At 35.9% G+C, this 20,638-nt stretch overlaps 2 protein-coding genes across 2 annotated transcripts; both read right to left on the bottom strand.

The window, feature by feature from the left end:
• Positions 1-65: 65 nt before the first annotated feature.
• On the bottom strand, positions 66-9,515 carry ca4c (carbonic anhydrase IV c). The gene is made up of 8 exons (XM_014972508.2): positions 8,832-9,515; positions 6,452-6,496; positions 4,424-4,588; positions 4,184-4,329; positions 2,870-2,962; positions 2,323-2,389; positions 1,054-1,217; positions 66-762 (listed from the first exon to the last, which is right to left on the bottom strand). Exons 1-8 carry the CDS (start codon positions 8,884-8,886, stop codon positions 568-570), a joined length of 930 nt encoding a protein of 309 aa, XP_014827994.1. The 5' UTR covers positions 8,887-9,515; the 3' UTR covers positions 66-567.
• Positions 9,516-9,590: 75 nt separating this feature from the next.
• aldh3a2b (aldehyde dehydrogenase 3 family, member A2b) lies at positions 9,591-20,191 on the bottom strand. Its single transcript, XM_014972504.2, has 11 exons — positions 20,041-20,191; positions 18,813-18,981; positions 18,167-18,398; positions 15,479-15,564; positions 14,204-14,412; positions 13,994-14,111; positions 13,228-13,369; positions 12,974-13,140; positions 12,528-12,627; positions 11,436-11,674; positions 9,591-10,257 (listed from the first exon to the last, which is right to left on the bottom strand). Exons 2-11 carry the CDS (start codon positions 18,972-18,974, stop codon positions 10,243-10,245), a joined length of 1,470 nt encoding a protein of 489 aa, XP_014827990.1. The 5' UTR covers positions 18,975-18,981; positions 20,041-20,191; the 3' UTR covers positions 9,591-10,242.
• Positions 20,192-20,638: the final 447 nt, after the last annotated feature.

Genomic DNA, 20,638 nt, shown 5'->3' with positions numbered 1-20,638 from the left:
TGTCTGTTCAATTGTATGTGCTGTTGCCAGTCTATTTTGTTAAAATATATGTTGATATATTGCTTGATATATGCATTGGTGCCTTAGTTGGCGTATTTTTATTTATTTGCATATTATTGGATGCCTGTGGCTTGGTGTGGTGCATAGTTTTTGCATTGTCCTGCACAATGTGTGTATTGTTCAGGTAGGAGACTCTTCCACATATGGCAGGCTTGAATTTCTGCACCTGAACATTTCTGATACTGTGTTTTTTTTTCTGAAAGACATGCTGCATTGAACTTTGTTTGTTATTTTGCATAAATATGTATTATTTTATTGAAGACAATATAAACATACTTTTTTGGGGGTAAAAGTTTAATGTTTTTCTTTATTTTAAAATCTAAAAATAGAAATAAAATGGCGGTTCTTTTATTTAAAAATAACACAGAACATACACCATACCTTTGCTGGAAGATGGTGGCACAATCATACTGTATGAATTGGTTTCTTCAAGAGTAACAGGAAAACTTGTCATAGGAATCATGACATAAAAACTATTGGAGGCTGTGTAATTTGAAATTATATGTTCTAAATAATATGTATCAGGATCATTGGCATGAACAGAGCTGAGAGGACGACGAACAACATTTGGTTCACTCTCTTATGAGCTGCGCCTGACTTGGAGCTGTAAACTACTCTGCCATCCAGAGGCTGCGTGGGTCTGAAGATGTTTTTCATGGGCTGTCCTGTCCAAAATCTGCACTGTTTAACTATGGCATCCAGCTGGGGAGCAGAGGAAAAAAAACATGAGACTCTGACAAAAAGAAAAGAAACTGAAGAAAAAACAAGTTTTACCTTTTTTACCGAAGTAATGGCAAAATGTACTGCGTAGTAAAACACTCATAAAAGTAAATTTTCTCAAAAAGTTAGTCAAGTGAGTGTAATTGAATAAATGTAGCTAGTTACTACCTGACTCTGAATGCAAATAGGTGGTCATTAACCGGCAGAAATATTTAAAATGTATGGGGTTTTTTTTAGATAAAAATCAGAATAAAATGTTAAATGACTCCTCACCTGTCGACTGCTGATTGACAGCATCCTATGAAACACTGTCCATGCAACCGCCTGCTCACATCCCGGAGTTGTCATGGAGCCCACGTAGCGGTAGTAACTGTGAAGCTCGGAGGCTGCCGGGATGATGTAACTCAGTCTAAAGTTTGGAATCACTGTGTTGCTGCCTAAACACAGTCAGAAATAGAGATAGCCAGCAAAAATATCACGTTAGTACTTAGTAAAATCTTAGAACTGCATGTTTTTGTGGTTTCTTGGGGAAACAACACTGTTGTTTAACCAATGAACGTGTTTACTGATTGTTCAAGCTTGTTTCTGTCAAATGTAAGTTATAGTGTATTCCTTTGGTGCTGCTTCTCTCCAATTACACCTCATAATTTTTAGATGTCTTTAGTAATTTAATTCATGTGTTTCCTATGGACGCTCTGCATGTTACTGTTTATATCTGGAAATTTCGCGCATGCGCACAATGCTGGAGGGCGTTATGCGCATGCCATCTAGCCGTAGTAGAACAATACCGTTAACTAACTAATTAAGCCCAGAGATGTAGGTATTATTAATTTAGTGCAGTGTGCCACAGCAAAGAGGAAAATAACGCAGAAAATCGTTAAAGAACTCGACCGCACGTTTTTTTCCGCCTCGCTTTCTGTCTGTGCTACGGTACACGCACACCCGTTGCCATAGCAACTGACAACAAGGCCACCATACGTATCAGGGTTCAACATTTTAAAAATACTCAAACATTTCCCTCACAAAGAACAGGACATTCAGTCCGTTAGTGTTTTTAGGCTTGATGTTTATTTTGCGATGATTAATAAGCGCTCACTTGATAAATTAGCTACCGCTGCTATTAGGTTAGCTAATAACAGTTAGCTAACATACCGCTGCTAATACTTTTAATCTACCACAGCGGTTTTAGATGAGCTAATTTAAACGCCTGATCTACTGATGATCTATCAGAGTTGGTGTTTAGGTCGCCTTTTTTATTTTGTAACTGAACCGAAACACACCGAATTACTCATCATGTTAAGGTTGTCAAAGTCAAACAAGCATAACTGAACTACTTCCCTCTGTGTGGCACTGCGTTCTTTTACATGACAGGCAGACATTTAAGATTGTGTTTATCTCTTCAGATGGACCAGACGCCTCAAATTCCCCCTAAACCCTAATTACCTATTGCACTGTACATGGGTTCAAGTTTCAAGTCCAAGAAGAATAACAACATTCATGATATGTTTTTGTGTTTTTAAATTAAAAAAATAATATATTTACCATTGTTTTTTACTTGACCCAGAGCAGCAATTATTGTGTCTAGATGAGGATGATCATCTGCTGTTTCCTGTAAGGAAGTCAACAAAAATACAATAACCTATAATAATAATATGATAAGATAAACTGAACTTGGAAAGACATTTACAGTATTTTAAGTATTCACTCTTCATATTTGATCAGATTACAATCCCAGTCTAAATGTTTAGGTTGGGATTGTATGTGACAGACTAACAACAAGCAGTGCATACTTGTGAAAGGCAAAGGTGTCCAAAGTTTTTTGCACCGAGGGCCAAAATCGCAAGCTGAAAGTATTCAGGGGTCAAAATTTCTATCCCGATTTTTCTTGAGCCCCACAAAAGGCTCAAGAAAAATCCTTTGTGTCGTACTTAACATTCTCAGTTTAAGAAGATATAAACTTGCCATGGAAAATCTCATCTTAAAAAAATTACAAAAAGTGTTGGATGACCACTCTTTAATTGAAGTCAGAGGCCAGAAATGGCCCCCTGCCCCACACTTTGGACACCCCGGCAGTAGAGTGATGCGTTACCTCAAAGAAGAGGGCGAGCAGAGCGATGCCCGCCATATCGTGTTCTGCTTCCTCCAGAGAGCTGTAAGGCTCTTTAATATGGACTATGTGCAACTGTGCAGACAGAAAGGAAAGGTATTATAAGGAGTCGTACCTAGAACACAAACCTGAAAAAAATAATCCTAATAAACCAGTTTTCACTGCAATCATTTTAAATTTGAACTGAAATTTGCATTATTGCTCAATACCGGTGTTACACCATATTCTGTGACATTGTGACCCTGTGAGGCGCTGTTGCATTTTAACACCATGAGTCACTAAAAATGTAAGATTTGCAGGGGAATGTGGTGACTGCAACAAACGCAAAAGGAAAAATACAGAAAAAGATGAACAAAGGATAGAAAAATCTCACCACTAATATTATGACTATTATGGAAATATAGACGGTCACATAAAATTATATCCTGTTCAGATATTGTAACCAAACTGTAACTTATAGAAAAACATCAAATACTTAAGTAGTAGAGTTTAGTATTTTACCATAAGTTACAGAATGGTCACAATATCTGAGATATATTTTATTTCCATAATAGTCATAATATTAGTGGTCAAATATTACATTTTATTCTTTGTTTGGCTTTTTCTTTACTTTTAGTTTTTATTTTTTGTTCTTTTTCTTTATTTTTCCTTTTGTTTCTCCTCTGCAAACCTTACATTTTTGACATAGCATAGTGTTAAGACGTGTCAAACACAAGGTCTATGGGCCAAATCTGGCCCACCATAGCTTTTTTTGTGGCCCTGAGGAGTCTAGACTCAACTCTAAGTGTGCTTAAATATCATGCTATCAATCAAATCAAAGCAGTTTTTATCTGCTTACATAATTAAATGCAAATATCACAAAGTATTTTAAGTTAGTACCACAAACACTTTGGTTTTTATTGCAAAAATCACAAAAAGAATCACAAAATCCTGGAGGGACTCAAAAGATGTTCAATAATATTTAATTTTAAGAATTCATTGATATTTTATCAGTACATTCTGGCACAACCGTCCCTTTAAGAGCATTCATGATCTTGATTTGGCCCAAAACAGCAATGAGTTTGACACCCCTGTGTTAAGATGTTACAGCGCCTCCTACAGACACAATATACACCTGCAACGAACCACTAATATTCTGTCTGAAGCAGATTACAGGTTGTTTGCGTCATAATTTATACCAAAATATTCTTTTAAGTCTTCAAAAATCTGCTGAATGCAATAGAAAACGCCACTTATCGAGTAACAGCTCCAGTATAATTCATAATCCTGTTATTCACCCGGCCTTTACGCCCTTACCTCCATGGGAAATCTTTCCCCATCAATGGTGTGCTCTGATCCCGGCGTCCCTCTCTCTCCCCAGTGGAAGTGAAACTGGGCCGCTCTGTAGTGACCCGGCAGAGCGCCTCCTGTCAGCCGCACTGACTCTGGTAAAGCAAAGTGAGCTGATGGAGAAAAACGAAGTCAGAGCGTGAATCTAACGAGCATTGAGGCTCTGAAAGGGAGGAGAACAGAACAGGCTTTGGTGTTTTTCATTACCAGAGTGGCCCTTGTTCTCTACTGTGATGTTGATTAAGTCGGTGTGTCCGATGAAGCTGAAGGGAGGAAGGGCGCTGCTGAAATGAACTTTATTGGTCACGATGTTAATTGGCGACTGGCGTAAACCTCCACATCTGGGAAACAGAGCTGCCCAGCGGCTTGGGTCTGGAAAAGAGAGTCATCACATCACACTGTAAGCATCTGAAGGTGGTTTAACTTGAAAATGAACCTTCACCTGCTGCCAACACAAAAAATTGTTTTGGTTTTAACTCAGAAATTAAAGTTCATGAAGTTGATTTAACAATAAGAAACAAGTTGTCTAAAAATTGTTTTTTAAGTTTACTAGTCTTGAATTTTGTGTTTTAACTTAACACTGCAACTTAAACCAAATAGTTATGTCACAATATGCAAGAAAAAACAGAGCACTCATTTCTGTATTATTTTACTCACAATATCAAGTTAAAATAACTATTTATTTTACTTTAGAATCATTTTAATTCTTGTTTCAAATTGCATTAACAAAATTTCTGATCTGATAATTAATTTTATTAAATTCAGCTCAGAAACATTTAGTGTGAGCAGGACATTATCCTCGAGCTTTGAAAACTGAGAATTGCTTTAAAATGAATATTTGCTTTAATAACAAACAAGAGTTGGATCAATGTAACACACTTCCATCTCAGAATACATAAACATGCTGCTAAGCATTGTGGGAAATATTTCCCACTCTTTTTCCTCTTTCAGTTTTTTTTAAGTGCTACCCTAAAAACTGTAGTTTATTCAACTGAGAGGTTTGAGAAAATGAATAAAAAGTTAACACAACTTACTGCTGTAAGTTTATCTTTCACAAACTCAAACGTGTCCAAAGTGTGGCCAGAGGGCCATTTTTGGCCCCTGCACTGAATTTACGCGGCCCTAACCCTGGTTAAAGAATGACACCAATTTAGATGGTGGTAGATGCAGATAGACTTTAAATAATGATTTATTATTATTTCTGGTTATAATAATTTATTTGAAATAATTATTTTTGATAAATTAAAAATATATATTTTTTTTCTTTTCTTTTTTTACTTTTTTTATAGTAATTAAGATCCCAACTATTCAGTGACTTTAGGTTGGGATGTTTCCAAATCAGCTTTTAATCTATTAATTAATAAGCTTTTTAAAGATTATTCTGAAAAACTTAATATATTTTTTAAAGAAAGACTGACACAAATCCTGGCCTAATTTTCCAGAATACACTAAATATATTGAATTTTTTTCAATTGATATATTTTTTTAATATAAAAATGCAAAATTGCTTCTAACTTTAGGATGTGGAATGACTTACACATCTCTAATCTATAATAAAATCTAACAACTCAATGTTTAGTTTATTGCAAATAATTATAATAGTTACAAGATTTTAACTTTAAAAAATATTACAGTTTTTAAACCCATAAGTGCTTCTGACATGATGATTTTGGTCCATGTGACAAAAAGTTTGGACACACCTGATCTGTTGTTGGTGATATAAAAGACACAACCCAGAAAATAAACTAAATTATGGTTCCAGTTGATCCATTTATTGCAACTAAAGTAGAATAAATGTTTATTTAGAGTTGAAGAAGAGACGCTGCAGGGGTGTACTTAGTTTACCCACCACTGCATATTGAAGTGTTTAGGAAAAATGTTTTAACACCAAGATCTACTGGAGGTTCTGTGTTGTATGTATGTAAAGTAAGAAGAAATGTACTGATATAATATATAACAGTCTATAAACATCTAAAATATTAAAATGCACAGATTATTTGTGAGGTTTGAAAAGACTAAATTTAAACCTTTTACCAAATAACAATCTAACCCAAACTTGCACTGCGTCATGTGGATAAAAAAATATTTAATTGATTTGTTTTATTCATCCATAGATTTGAATTGGACCTGTTTGAAGTTCCTTCATATAATATTTGCTGCAACTTTTCGCAATGTAAAAAAACTGAATTGAACTGAGTTAGATTAGCTTTGCTGCTGTTTGAATATTTTACTCACCTTTGCATGTGTCATCACAGGTCTGGCTCTGGTAACACCACTCAGCTGAAATCACAAACAAAAATCTGAAACGGGTTTTGTTGCAGCTTCTTGTTCAAAAGAGGTGTCATGAAGTTCATAAAATAATTAGGTTAGCTTTTATAACAGTTTCTATTAATCTGTTTATATGTTTAATCCCAGAAACTAAACTTTGAGAATTCAGAAACAAAACAACAACAAAAATACAAACAAATCCATCAGCTGGATTGTCTAGTTAGTTTGTTATATGTTCCTGTGTAGTCTTTATTTTTAATGCTTTGTTTGTTTGGATGCTTCTGTTAAATCAATAGGGAGAAAAATACACTACAAATTATAATTATTTTAACCCCTGGGATGAACTGTGGATTACTAGAGGTTCTAGATTTATACTCCTTGCTTTCAAAGAAAATACTAATCACAAAAAGCATTCCACTGGTGTTTTTTATTTATTTTTATTTTCCCTGTGTGCCATATTAATTGGCTCTGACTCAGTAATAAAAATTTTTTTTTTTTTTTAGACCTCTACAACAGCTGTGTCAAACTTTTTGTTTCGGGACAAATCAATATCATGAATGCTTTTAAAGGGCCCTTTGTGCTAGAATGTATTGATAAAACTTCACAAACTGTAAAAATATCAATTAATTCTTAGAAGTAAATAATAATATTGACCATCTTTTCAGTTCTTCCAGGATTTCGTGATTCTTTTTGTGACATTTTGCAATAAAATAAAAAGTGTTTGTGGTACTAACTTGGAAATATTTACGATATTTCCAAGTTGAGTTTGACACTTGTGGCTTAGAGTATTCTCTGGAGTGTCACCTTTATTTTGATAACAGAACCATTCAAATACGTCTTGTAATTTTTGAGAAATATTGAATTCATTTAGTCATTTTTGAGAACTCCAGCCCCTAAATGTGATACTTATGCGTAATTAGTTGTTTTGTTTTTTTTTTGCTTCCTGAAAGACTGAAGCTTAAGTTTCTTAATGACCAATAAGCTTCTATTATATTTGAACATAAATCTGTTTTCTCAAAAAGCACCACTGCTGATTTAGTCGTGTTCTTTTGACAAGGAGTCTAAGACTTTATTTGTGTCACAAAGGAGCAGTTGTGAAACCGCTGATTGCATTCAGAGTAAAGTGAGTGCGTCGCTCCGTCAGGTGCTGATGAAGTCGTTTACTGTTGTCCTGCCGCTGTGTATTATGTTGATGAGAAAAAACTCCCTCCAGCGTCTGGCTCTGTGGTGGGAATGAAGGCTGGAATGGAGAACCATTTAGCTAATACAGAGACACAGATTAACCCATAATGACGTCCTTTGAAAGGGGACAACAGTTCTCACCAGGTGAGAACAATGCACAGGTGGAGGTGGGTTTTACCCCACCTGGCTCACACACCTGTGTCAGCAGCGAAGAAAAACCAAAGACGGGAATCAAACGTCGGCTTAAATTTGGTTTCCTTCAATTAGATGAATGTTTTAAATTCTTCATTTTAATTTTCTTTGTCTGGAACAGACAAAGAAACGTGGAAATTCACACCAGGAGGTTCTTAAAAATCATTAGCTGAGCTGCAGGAAACAATAATTTATATAAATAATATAGTATTTTATTGTATTTTCTTCCTGCAGGAAAAGAAAAAAAGCTTTCAACAATCAGATTTTATGTGCACTGTTAATCAACACACATGCATCTCTTCACAAAAATACTTTTAATTTGTAAATACACAGACTTTGTGAAATGTATTGCATTTTAAACACTGTATTGTATTATTAGTATTTACAAATGTTTGAAGATAATATTTGGACACAAATACAAAAAAAATTGATTTTAAATTCAGGACATTTTCTCATTTTGAAAACATTTGTATTAATATTGAACACACTGAGTAGTTTATTAATAAGTGCTCCATGTAATGGCACAATTAACATTTCTGTCGAAATTTTTATTAATAAATTTCAGTTTCCTGATTAAGTAAAAGGCCGATGAAAAATATTTTATTAAAAGTTTATTGTTTTTATTTGTCATTGCCTTGACATTTTATCCCACAATTCACCTTGATTAACCACACTTTAATTATTCCTATTCTTTGGTATTTTATCCAACAATAATTGCTGATGATTGCTTTCTTTCTTGTGATTTTTACTTGATTAGGATTAAAAAATATATATTTTCTGTCAAAGCTGATTTTTTATTTATTTTTTCCCAGTTTCACAAGTCCACAAACTCGGCTCGTCTTAAAACACATTTCAAGCGTTGCATATAACTTTTTGGAGTTGCAGAAAAATGCCATGATTATTATCATTTACACACACACACACACACACAGTGAACGATGGTAAAAGTTTTTGTTTGAGTTGAGAGTCTTACCTGATGCCCTGGAGCGCAGGTAGAGGAAAGCCAGGAGGTAGAGAGAAGAACGCATCGTTGGGAGCAGAGCGGGCGAGAAGTGAGACTTTATTCCACCGGCTGACTTGGAGCACCACTTGTCAGTGGGAGGGATGCAGATTATGTGTGTGTGTGTGTGTGTGTGTGTGTGTGTGTGTGTGTTGGTTGAAAAAAAAGAGAGAGACAGCAGCAAACAAATGGCTTCGAGTCCCAGAGGCACAAATTGACAAGCTGTATTTATTGATTTATAATCATGTCATGAAAACTACATTGATAATTTATTTGCTCCTGATTTGTGCTGCATGTTTGTCCATCCACAGCTTGAAGTTTGACTCTTGAGCTTGAAACTGAAAACTGTTCAAAAAGGTTCAAGTGAAAATATAATTAAGAATAAAGCAGTAGGAAACCAGAACAATAAAAAAATGGTGTCAAATTATTAAAAATAGCATATTCATATCTAAATAAATATGTAATATGAGCAAGAAAATGGAAAAAATATATTGTGTATATGTAATGAATGCACTACATTAATAACTATTTGATAATCATTTTATTTTTTCTTGTAATTGTTTTAAAATTAACCTTCCCGGGATTGCAGATGGATTTTACATTATTTACCTGTTTGGTCACTTTGTATTCTCCCTTTTTAATAAATATAATTGAATTTAATCTTTTCATGGAATATGAAATAAAAAATGTGATAGATTATATTAGATGTAATAGAAACACACAAGTCAAACAAACAAGTAGAAATATATTTTAATATTCATTAGAACAGACTTATTTATTTTTGTAATTATTAATTACAAGTTTGTGAAATGTTAATGGTACAATAAAAGAAATGTTTAACTTTTGTTCATACTTACTGAACCTAAATACAGTTTTCAGCACAAACGGAGTAAAAAGATCCTTCATGTGATTCGGATGTAATCAGACCAACCAGAACCAGAACCTGGTCACAGCTGCACAACAAACATAAAAGCACTAATAAAATGGACAAACTTCATGTTTCCAGCTTTTTAAACAACAACATTTCTTCTTTAAGGCTAACGTCATTCTTAGCTTCAGCTAAGCTTCAGTTTCTTCATTTTAAAGCTTTAAAATCCTTCCAAGTTTTCAAACCTCCGTCAGGTTCAATAAAAACGTAGCGATACTGAATACAAACGCAGATAATCAGTTTCCTTCAGCACTGATACAGACAACACTTCTATTGTTAATGAAATGCTAAACGGATTTAAGGCAACAGCCAAAAAATGGCCTACATTTTACTGAATATGATGATTTGACTTATTATGATTTCATCTATATTTACTCTGATATTTTTCCTTCTCAGGCAGAAAAAGGAAGATGGCGGTAAACTGGAGGTGAGGAGAGGAGGGGAGGAAGGATGTCTTCAGCGGATATATTTCTGAAACAATAGGAAAAAATATTAAAATACGTGTTAGTATATGATTGTTTCCTTAATCTGCTTTTAGCAGCTGTGTTTCTAAGGCATCAGATTTTCTGCATAGCTGTAGTTTATCTTCAGTAAGGATTAAGGATTTATTAAATTATTAATAATTTGTGTAGATAAATAAAGTGCATATGTAGAACTTTGATTTTAATAACTGATGGATTTCTACAGCCAGGCTGCTGCATCTGGTCCACACTAATTAAATTAAATTAAAGTTCAGAGAATATTTTATCTAACTTATTATTACATGTGGTAGAATAATCGTCCTACTGTAAATTCAAAGTTGCATAAAAATGCTTCCTTCTTTCTAATTTTGTTTCTGTGGACAGAAAACACTAGAAAAGAATTGTAAATCCTAAAATAAAAAAACAAGTTGAGTTATGAAGGCACCAAGCTTTTTTTTTGCTCTGCATTAAGCTCCATCCATCAGCTCTGGTCATTCCTGCAGCATGATGCTGCCACCATCAAGCATGGCATTTTCCATGTTTACCAAAAAGGTAATTATTCATCTCATCTCTTGTAAACTGAACTGCTTGTTGTTTTGTGCTACTTTAGTCAACAACTAAACTAGAGCTGAAACGATTCCTCGAATGATTCGAGTACCTCGATTACTAAAATTCCTCGAGGAAAATTTTCCTGCCTCGAAGCTTCGTTAATTTATGTTTTATTAGTTAGCGCACCGTGTTCCGGCCGGGACTTCATTTGCGTTGCGCGGAGCTCTCACTTCCGCCTCTGAGTTGTTGACAAAAGCTAAGTCTCAGCGGCATAAAGTCCAATCTTCAAGATTGACCCGTGGGGATTTTATTGATTGATGATGATGCCGACTTTTTATCGTTTTTGGGGAACCAATAAGCATCCTTAAAATGACTGGGGGAATGCCTGGAGTACGGCAGCATTTCTCCTCCGGGGCTGCTGGTTGAAAGCGAACGGCGGGAAGAGCGCTGAGGTGAGCGGATAGCCTGAACAGGGCGGGCGGCTGAGTAGCTGATGCTTACCGTGTAAATGTAGCTTTACCGACGAACCGCACAATAAATTTCATATCCCGGTCTGAAGAAACGGGTGGCGGAGCGCATTGTACATGGCTGGTAGATGAGTTTCTGAGTGTGACCGGTGAAGTCCTGTGTTTCTCTTACCTGTAGCACAAAAGCCGCCACCACGGCCATCAATGCCAGCAGCAGCATCCTGCCCGCCCAGCCCAGGTCAAAGGTCGTCAGAAAGAAGAAGCGGGCCCAGCCCAGTTTCTTGGGTGTGTGTGGCGGGTAGCGCATGTTGTTCACTCCCTCCATCTTCAGCTTTTTGATGAGACAGCCGCGCAGGTGGCTCAGCTGGTCGAAGCTGAACTTGCCGTGGTAGCAGCCCATGCCGCTGTTTCCTGACCGAAAAATAAAATAAGTTAGACTGACGATAAACTTTAGCAATCAGAATAAAGTCCCTGAAAGTGTCAATGTGTTAATTTTTCTGTTACTTTGTTTTAAAGTATTTTAGTTTTAAATCTATTTTTTCAGAGTATTAAATATTTTAAAGTTGACTAAGTTTTATAACTGTTGACTTTATGATGTGTTTTTGTTGTTTTTTATGTTTTTATTATATAAAATGTGCAGTGTCACTGAAATGTGCTATACAAATAAACTTGGATGACTGATTAATCAATTCAGTTAATATCAGGTATTTGTCTTAGTTCAACATTTTATTTTATCCGAAGTCTGACGCTAGAGGGCGCTCTGGCATTTGCTTCACAGAGATGGGCAGAGTAAGAGTAACACTACTTCAACATATTTTCACTCAAGTACAAGTAAAAAGTATCCATTCAAGAAATTACTCAAGAGTAAAATATATTTGGTAAAAAGTCTACTTAAATACAGAGATCAAATTATCTTTTGATATTTAAAAATTACATAAAGTTAAATGCAAATTTTGCTTAAGGTAATTTATATAAATAAAAACAAAACAAAATCAGGAAAAAAATCCATCCAAATCAGTTTCTTTCAATAAAAAAAAAGTATGAAACTTTAACAAGAAACTGCAGGTGTGTGTCTGTATCTGGTGAATTATTGGTTCGAAAATCCAGAAATTTCACTCAAGTGTGAGTAGAAATACTTCATAACATTACTAAAGTAAAATTTAAAAAGTACATTGAAGTAAAAATATTCCTAAAAGCAATTGTTTTTGAAAAAAGTTACTTTTTAAAGTTTTTTTTTAGTTTTTTGTGAAACGGACTGACTTACCTACTCCTCCAAAAGGCAGCGAACTGACAGAGAAATGAACCAGACAATCATTTGCCAGGAATCCTCCGCTGGACGTCTCGTCTCTCATTCTGCTGATCACCTGCAGAGAGAAAAACGAAGCAACAAGAACCTGGTTACACATTAAAACATATGCACAAGTTTATAACAAGTCAGTAAATTACATGTCTGATGATTTTTAATCTTACTTTTTATGCTGTTTAGCTTTAAAATGACAAACAGGTTGCAGTTGATTTAATGTGTGGATATAAATGGGTCAACATGTGCTTTACACACTGCATTTATTTCATGTATTTGTTGTTTTTAATGTCCAACTCTGTTCTGGATTTCTAAACTGAATCAGCAAAACTGGAGCTATATTGTTGTTTGCTTTATTTTTGCTTTATGTGAATAGTTTGTGCGTTAATAAAAACGTAGCTCTGAGATACCTTCTCATCTGCAGAGAAGACGTACAGAGCCAGAGGTTTTTCTCCCTTGTTGATGAACTTTATGGCCTCGTCCAGTCCGCTGACGGGAAGGATGGGAAGAATCGGTCCAAATATCTCCTCCTGCATCACCTTGGCATCAGGCTTTACGTCACGCAGAACTGTGGGAGCTGAACGCAACATAAACCCCCCCCCCCCCCCCCAATGTTTTAGTTTATAATTGAATAAAAAAAACCTCTAAGTGTGATCTTTGGTACCGATGAAGCAGTCTGACTCGTCTCCGTCTCCTCCAGCAGCCACTGTGCTGTCCCCCACCAAGGCCATGATCCTCTTAAAGTGCCGCTGGTTGATGATGCGCCCGTAATCTGGGCATGTCTTTGGGTTTTCTGTGTAGAAATCCTGCAAATAACGGAAAAAAAATAATTTTAAATATGAAATAAAGCTTATTTTCATGTTACAAGTTCCATCAGCTCAGGGTCCAATTAGCGCTGGAAAATCAATCAGTAACAAGATAAATTGCGATAGACATGAGATCAATATAAACAGATAAAACGTGTTAGAGAATTCACTGATCTAGAACCGCACAGCATTCTGGGGGATGTAGGCAAAGTAAAGGTTTAGTTGTTCAGCCTCTCGCAGCTAGTTAAGCAAAGTGAGAGACTTCAACTACCTTTCCTCACTCTTTGGTTACGTAGCAACAAGCTATAAAGTTACTTATGGCTACCTAGCAACAAACTGTTAAGTAAATTATGGTTGCCTAGCAACTGCCTGTTGAGTAAATGGTGCAGCAGCAGTTTAAGATGTCACCACTGAGCCACATAACTGCTTAAAAATAAAATAAAAAAAACAATGTGGTGGAGTGAATACAGTTTAGAAAAGAGCAAGTGTCACATCATCAGTTTGCAATATATCAGATATTTAAAACAGAAAACTGATCATTAATTATCGATATCGACTGATACGAAGCGTTTAAGTTTTCCAGCCGTATCGTCCATCCCTGGTTCCACTGTGAGCTTCTGGTACCTTAATGGACTTCTTGACCTCCTCGATGACCCGGTCTTGAATGCTGGGGTCACAGAGGATGTAGTCTGGGGCGATGCAGGTCTGACCGCAGTTTGTGTACTTTCCCCACGTGATCCGTCTGAACAGAACATTTAACAGAAGGGTGTAAGAAAGGAGCATGTTGTCTTTAGCAAAGAGTTAAAAACTGTAAATATTAAACGTGTGTTGGACCTGCAGGCTATGCTAATGTCGCAGTTCTTGTCGATGTAGCAGGGGCTCTTGCCGCCCAGCTCCAGGGTCACGGGGGTCAGGTGTTTGGCGGCAGCCTCCATGATCACTTTACCCACCGTACCGTTGCCGGTGTAGAAGATGTAATCAAATCGCTGGCGCAGAAGCTCCTGGGTCTCTGCGACTCCTCCGGTCACTACAGGGTAAAGCTCCTAAAACAAAACAAACAGCTTAAACTTCATAAAAACAAAGAGTCCAAACTTAATGGGAGAATTTGCTTTATTATTTTATCTCCACTGCTCAAATACAAGAAATATAACACTATAATATGCGTAATTTCCTTGCATGTCTGTTTTTAATTTTGGATTTCTAAATCAGCGGGTTAAATTAGCACATCAGTCCCAGCTATAAAGACAGTTTATGTTTTAATAAGGACATTTAAACCTGCAAAAAAAAGACTGTAAGCACAGGGTCTAACTGTGAACTAATGAACAGATGAATAGATGGATGGAAAGATAGATTAACGCACAAATGAATGAATAAATAGACAGAAATTCAAATCTGGGAATCTAAATATTTGTTATACTCATTTTTTCCAGTTTCAGACTGTTACTTGAAGACAAACTATTTGTTACTAAGGCTTTTCAACACTATTTTTATAATATTTATAAAGATAATTGGTAATTATTGCTCAAACTGAGTTGAATTACTGACTCAAACTTTATTTGTGGAGCAGTTTTCATTCAGCCATGTGTAAGAGGAAGTGTTTAAAAGGATTAAAGTTAATTAATATAAGATTATTGTAAATTCATGACTGACGGTAGAGTTTGAAATGAAACCCAACTAATATCAGTCTTTCCTCATAATATTGCTGTGATAAAACATTTCCAAGGCTGAACTCCACACTGTCCTTTTTTATCACTGAAGCTGAATGTTTTCTTATAATTAAAAATAGGAGATGTATATGATAAAGTACCTAACTCACACAGTTTTGGTTAAATGCTGTAATTAAACAACATGAGGTCAAAGATAACTAAAATTTCTGGTGCCTGAATTTAGTTTTTGTGTGGGTCTTATTGCAATGTCTTTAAAATCATTATTTTTTTATTCAGAACATCATTAAACCAAAGCTTAATTTCTCCGTTTTCCTTCTTTTCTGAGTGTTTGGGAATAAATTTTATCTTCACTGTTGCTGTCATGTGTTGCTCTTTTCCTGCAAACACTCCATTAAAAATGCTGAGTTGTTTTTCCATATAAACTGGTTTTCCATTCAGTTACCTTGTCGATGTAAAGCGGCAGCAGATCCTCCATGACCTTTGCAGTGTGAACGCAGACCTCTGACGGCTTCACCACAGCTGCGTTACCTGGACAGGTGATTCAGCAAAGAAAGAGTAAAATGACGTAACGCCTCATAAATGTCTAAATTAACTGAGCAAGTCCTGTTGATTTGTGTCATCAGTTGGAAATGCAGAGTTTCACCATTCAGACAATGTAAATTGTTATAAACCGGGCACATTACAAGATTCAACCCTGAACTTTGAACTTAACACACCCACCAAATGCAACACCTCATTTACTTCATCTTTTTCTTTTTAGAGGATTTATTTATTATTTATGTTTTTGACATTTCTTAGATATTTATTTAAATTAAATCTTGTTCTCAAGTCAGCTGAATTTTATTGTTTTTTTAATTATAGTAAATTGCATTGCAGGTGCAATTTACAATAATTAAATTAAAATCAAGTGGGTACACATTTTCTCATTTGATTTTATTTAGGAGCATTAGAGAAAAGGTAGATTAATACAAGAGTGCAAGACATTTCAGTTGTGAACGACAACGTCGATTTTCTGCTCTGTTTTACAGTTTCAGTCTGTCTTCAGTTTTCAAAATGGCAGCAGAGAAAGTGAATGAAGCCGTTTAGTCCGTATTGGCCAAACTTCTACGTATTAAATTAACATTAATTAATGTACCACTGCTGATTTATCATGGGGAAAAAAATACAGTCAAGGTTTTAACGTCTCAAAATGTTATGAAGTTTAAGGGGTATGAATACTTTTACAAGGCACAATACAGACATTAAACAAGTGTTGAATAATTCAGGACTTTCATCATTTACTCTTCGACAGCTCAGATGATCCATTTGAATTTCCTCAAGGCTTTAAAAGCTCAGACAGCATCTTACATAACAGTCAGTAACCTTTCAACTTACTACAGGTGTGTGTAAAGATTATATCTGGCGTAAACTAGGTTAAAGATAAAATAGACTTTGTGTTTATTCGATTAATTAAATATTTGCACTGTATGTATTATGATTTAAACACATATTCAACTTCATCAGTACATTTTAACAACCAGATTAAAGAACAAAACATGTCACCACCTTATCAAATCACTGATTTTGGGTATCATTAATTGCACAATATTCCACAATTTTAGTCATTTCAAGATGGCTGAAGACAGAGTAATGACCTTTGACCTACAGAGTTATTTTATTGTGTAAATTTATCAAAGACTTCTGACCCAGCAGGCGTTTGTGTTAAGCTTTGATACTGCAGAACAAAGTCCAACATGTGCAAACACCCCGCTTGACGCTGCAGGCTCATTCTTCTCACTCTAAATATGTGACTCTGAGTAGCATTTATCCAACAGAGCTGCAGACGAGCAGCTGCTCCAGAGTACTGGTACAGTGTTTATGAAGCTATGACTGTGAATATGCAACACAGCAGTGCTTAGATTATTGCATTGTCACGGTAAACAGCCAAGCAACTCCTCCCAAATCCAATGTTTGAATCACAAATAAATCAGAGTTGAGCCAAAACATTTGTTCAGAGCCTCAGCATGAGAGCGTCCTTAAAGAGACCCAGGAAGTTAATCAGTTAAATAAAGTTTAGCCTTGCAAGCTCACACTTCCAAATACAAAAACCTGAATTACTGAGAGCAGATTTTACAAGTTTTTAATCTCCAAAACTCTGCAGTCATGATTGCGGTCTGGAGTTCACAGCATGAGCTTTGACCCACTTATCTACGTGAGAATATGAAGCATTTGGCAAAGTTCTGGACACAAAGGGGAAGTAGAGCGGCGGTGATCACAAGACGGACTGAAAACCGACAGCAGAACCAGAAACAACCTGTGCAGCTTTACTCACATCCTTATGTTTTAAAAAATAAAAGAATTATCTGGAAAGATTAAATCACTTTATGTAGCTTTGAACAACTAAAAGGTGTAAAATCTTCAGAATGACTCTTTTTCACCAGTTCACCTGTAAACACACTATTTCTTTCAGCAGTAAAGTATTTTAACTAATTGTGCAGATAAACAGCTTACAGATGCTATTGGGTAATAATTGTGCAATAATTTCTAAAAACTTTATGATAACCTCTATTTCTAATTATTTTAAATCTCTGGATTTTCTGCCCACAAACGTGTTTTAACCACAAATTTACAGATACATTCACACACCTGCAGTTTTGTTAAAGTTTTATGAGTTTTATATTCAAATAAACTGATTTGGAAAAAAAAATATTTTGCTTGATTTTGTTATTTTTTTGCTACTTATGTGAATTATTGCCATTTTAGTCCTTAAAATACAAAAATTTTCACTTAATTTCAAATTTTGGTCCATCTGATTATGTAATTTTTAAAAATTAAATATTGATCATTTGATCATTAAATACTTTTTACTTTTACTTGAGTAATTTCTTGGATGGCTACTTTTTACTTTTACTTGAGTAAAAATATTTTGAAGTATCACTACTTTTACTTCAGTACAATTTTGGGTCCTCTGCTCACCTCTGTCTGTCTACTGGTAGATATTTTCTGGAGTCATGTAAGCAGATTATAGATTAGGGATCTCAAACTTTAGTTCCTAATAAGGTTGTTAGCAGAAGTTCAATTCTTCAGATGTGAATATAATCATTGCTGGATCCCGCCTTAAATTTCGACCTGACAAATGAAGCTGCAGTACCTGCTGCAATCGCTCCAATGAGAGGCTGGATTGTGACGGCCCAGGGGTAGTTCCAGGCCCCGATAATCAGCACCAGCCCCAGCGGCTCCGGTTGGATGTAGACCGTGTCAGAGAGGGTCAGCAGGTTCTTCTCTACAGGACGGGGGGCCGCCCATTCCTTCAGCTTCCTGATGGCCAGGTTGATCTCCCCCTCCAGACCCATAGTCTCATACAGCTGCGTCCCCACTTCACTCTGACCATGGAGAAAATATTAAACTTAGAGTTAGATGATGTAGATACAGTCCCACTGATTGCACAAAATGAGAAGGAACTTAGTGGAGTGTGTTGAAATGAACTTCAGAAATAAAATGTGTTACTATTATTATTTAAGTTCAGGTCGTTTTGAAAAACAATCTGAACACGTCATCCTAGCAGGTAGCAGTTAAAGTTAGCAGGATTGTGTATGTAAACAAATAGAATATGTTTTTTTATTTTTATGTATTACCTAAGGAATGTTAAATAATGTGGCATAAAAAAATCTATTTCACCTCATTTTTCTCATCTTTTTGAGTTAAATTTAAACAACTAATTAAGCGTAAGAGCTAGCTTCTTTTTTTTTTTTTCGTTACGTGTTTTTAGCACGTCGTATTTCACACTTATCACTCACTTTATTGAGATCTTTCTTGATGGCATCCGAGATGTCTTTCTCTCTTTCTATGAATAAGCGCTGCAGGTTCTTCAGCTGGATGATCCGGTACTCCAGAGGTCGGGACCGGCCCGTTTCGAAGGCTTTCCTGGCCCGAGCCACCGCCTGCTGCTCTCGAGACATCCTACGACTAAAACAGGAGTCACAGTTCAGAGTTCAGTTTAATTTCAACTTAATTCATCAAAAATAACGATCTCTGGAGTGAAACTACAGAAGTAAATATTATTATTAGAACCGTAATCACACTTCTTCATGTGACTGGTGTCCTAAAGAAACATGTCACAAATGGGAACATTTTTCAAGAGCGTTATTTGTGTTTGTGGGACTATAATTGCTGTGACACAGTTAGATGTAATGTAATAAATCTTTCTTATCGTCACTTTTATCGCCAAGTATCGTGATAAAACTTTAAGTCCATATCGCCCAGCCCTAGTCCAGGTGAATATATATATATATATATATATATATATATATATATATATATATATATATATATATATATATATATGTATATATATATATATATATACTTATTGCAGCTAAAACATGTCAATTGTTTTTTTTGTTTTTGTTTTTACTAGTGAGTGCATAAGACTGTAATAAATATTATTATAACTTGTGTTATTAAAAAACCGAAATGCCCTCATGTTTAACGTTAAACATGCAGCTCTAAACATTTGCATTGTGCAACCCATCAAAACTGCTCTCGGTTCTTTAACATGTTCTGAAAACATTTCTATTCCGGTAAACTAAATAGACCAGAATGATGAGTGCATGTAAAAACGCCTTTTCTTCTGTCGTCCTGCTGTCATGTAGGTTGAATCGCCCTTTGTTTACAGACACAAAGAAAAGGCAGTAATATGAGTGCAGCGAAGCCTCCATAACAGCAGCGGTCATACTGGGATGGTTCCCAGTTAAAGGTAGAGACAGACGTTCAACATCCGGTTCACGGCTTGCAGCATAGCGGATCTGTGTCGTTTAGCGTAACTTGCAGGTGCAACTTTTCCTGATCTGTTACTCCAGCAGCTCTAATCAGCTTATCATTATTAGCATCTTTTCGACAAATACTGATCTACTTCCCTTACATAAACAGGATGCTCCGCCCCGTTACAGCTCCATTGATCTGCCTGAGAGTTGGTATAGATAGAGAAAATCTCTAAAAAAAAACCTCCGATTGTTTAACTCCTACCTTTATAATTTCAGGGAGAAATGTAAAGTCCTTCACCGCCTGGATGATTACTCGCGGGGCTGAACAATGACAGCAGGCCACAGCAGCTGCCCTCCTCTCCCCGTTAGGTCCCACCCACCGTGGGCTGGACCGAATCGCTGCAGCCGAACTCAGTTTACATATTTCCCCACAACTACACAGTGAACTTCAGCATCTACCGCTTTATGTCGCAATGAGAGGTTTCCAAACCATGGTGCATATCATTTTAGAGAAAATACTGTGGTCCAAAACATGATCTCTAGCGCCACCAGCAGGTCAGAACTTCACATTTTTGTGGAGTCAGAATCGCTACCTGCCGCCGCCATCATTGTTTTTCCTTTACTTGCACACTTTTATAAACTATAGCAACACAATTAGAAAGTTATTGCTAATAATTACAAAGTTTTGCAGCTATAAACCTTACAATTGCACCATAATTACATAACAGCTTACGTCGCAGTTTTTATTTGGTGTTATGTAATAATTAACTGGTTGCATATTTTGTTTAAAGCACCCTAAACAGGGACATTTCGTTAGCGCAGTTTTGGGGGGTGACCGAGGTCAGAAAAGTTACAGTGAA

This window comes from Poecilia mexicana, unplaced genomic scaffold (assembly GCF_051168715.1).
Source record: "Poecilia mexicana isolate PSO_F unplaced genomic scaffold, ASM5116871v1 scaffold_14, whole genome shotgun sequence".
Taxonomy (NCBI): Eukaryota; Metazoa; Chordata; class Actinopteri; order Cyprinodontiformes; family Poeciliidae; genus Poecilia; species Poecilia mexicana.
This window is presented reverse-complemented; position numbering and strand designations above follow the sequence as displayed.

Bases quoted from the DNA above. Each gene is read 5' to 3' on its own strand.
- ca4c (XM_014972508.2), bottom strand. From the start codon at position 8,886: ATGCGTTCTTCTCTCTACCTCCTGGCTTTCCTCTACCTGCGCTCCAGG. The intron at 4,330-4,423 runs GTAATGAAAAAC...TTTCTCCATCAG, and splicing joins AGAGAACAAGGGCCACTCTG to CTCACTTTGCTTTACCAGAG. The intron at 2,390-2,869 runs GTAACGCATCAC...ACTTCCTTACAG, and splicing joins TGCTCGCCCTCTTCTTTGAG to GAAACAGCAGATGATCATCC.
- aldh3a2b (XM_014972504.2), bottom strand. From the start codon at position 18,974: ATGTCTCGAGAGCAGCAGGCGGTGGCTCGGGCCAGGAAAGCCTTCGAA. The intron at 15,565-18,166 runs GTACTGCAGCTT...TCACCTGTCCAG, and splicing joins CATTGGAGCGATTGCAGCAG to GTAACGCAGCTGTGGTGAAG. The intron at 14,112-14,203 runs GTCCAACACACG...TGTTCTGTTCAG, and splicing joins GACATTAGCATAGCCTGCAG to ACGGATCACGTGGGGAAAGT.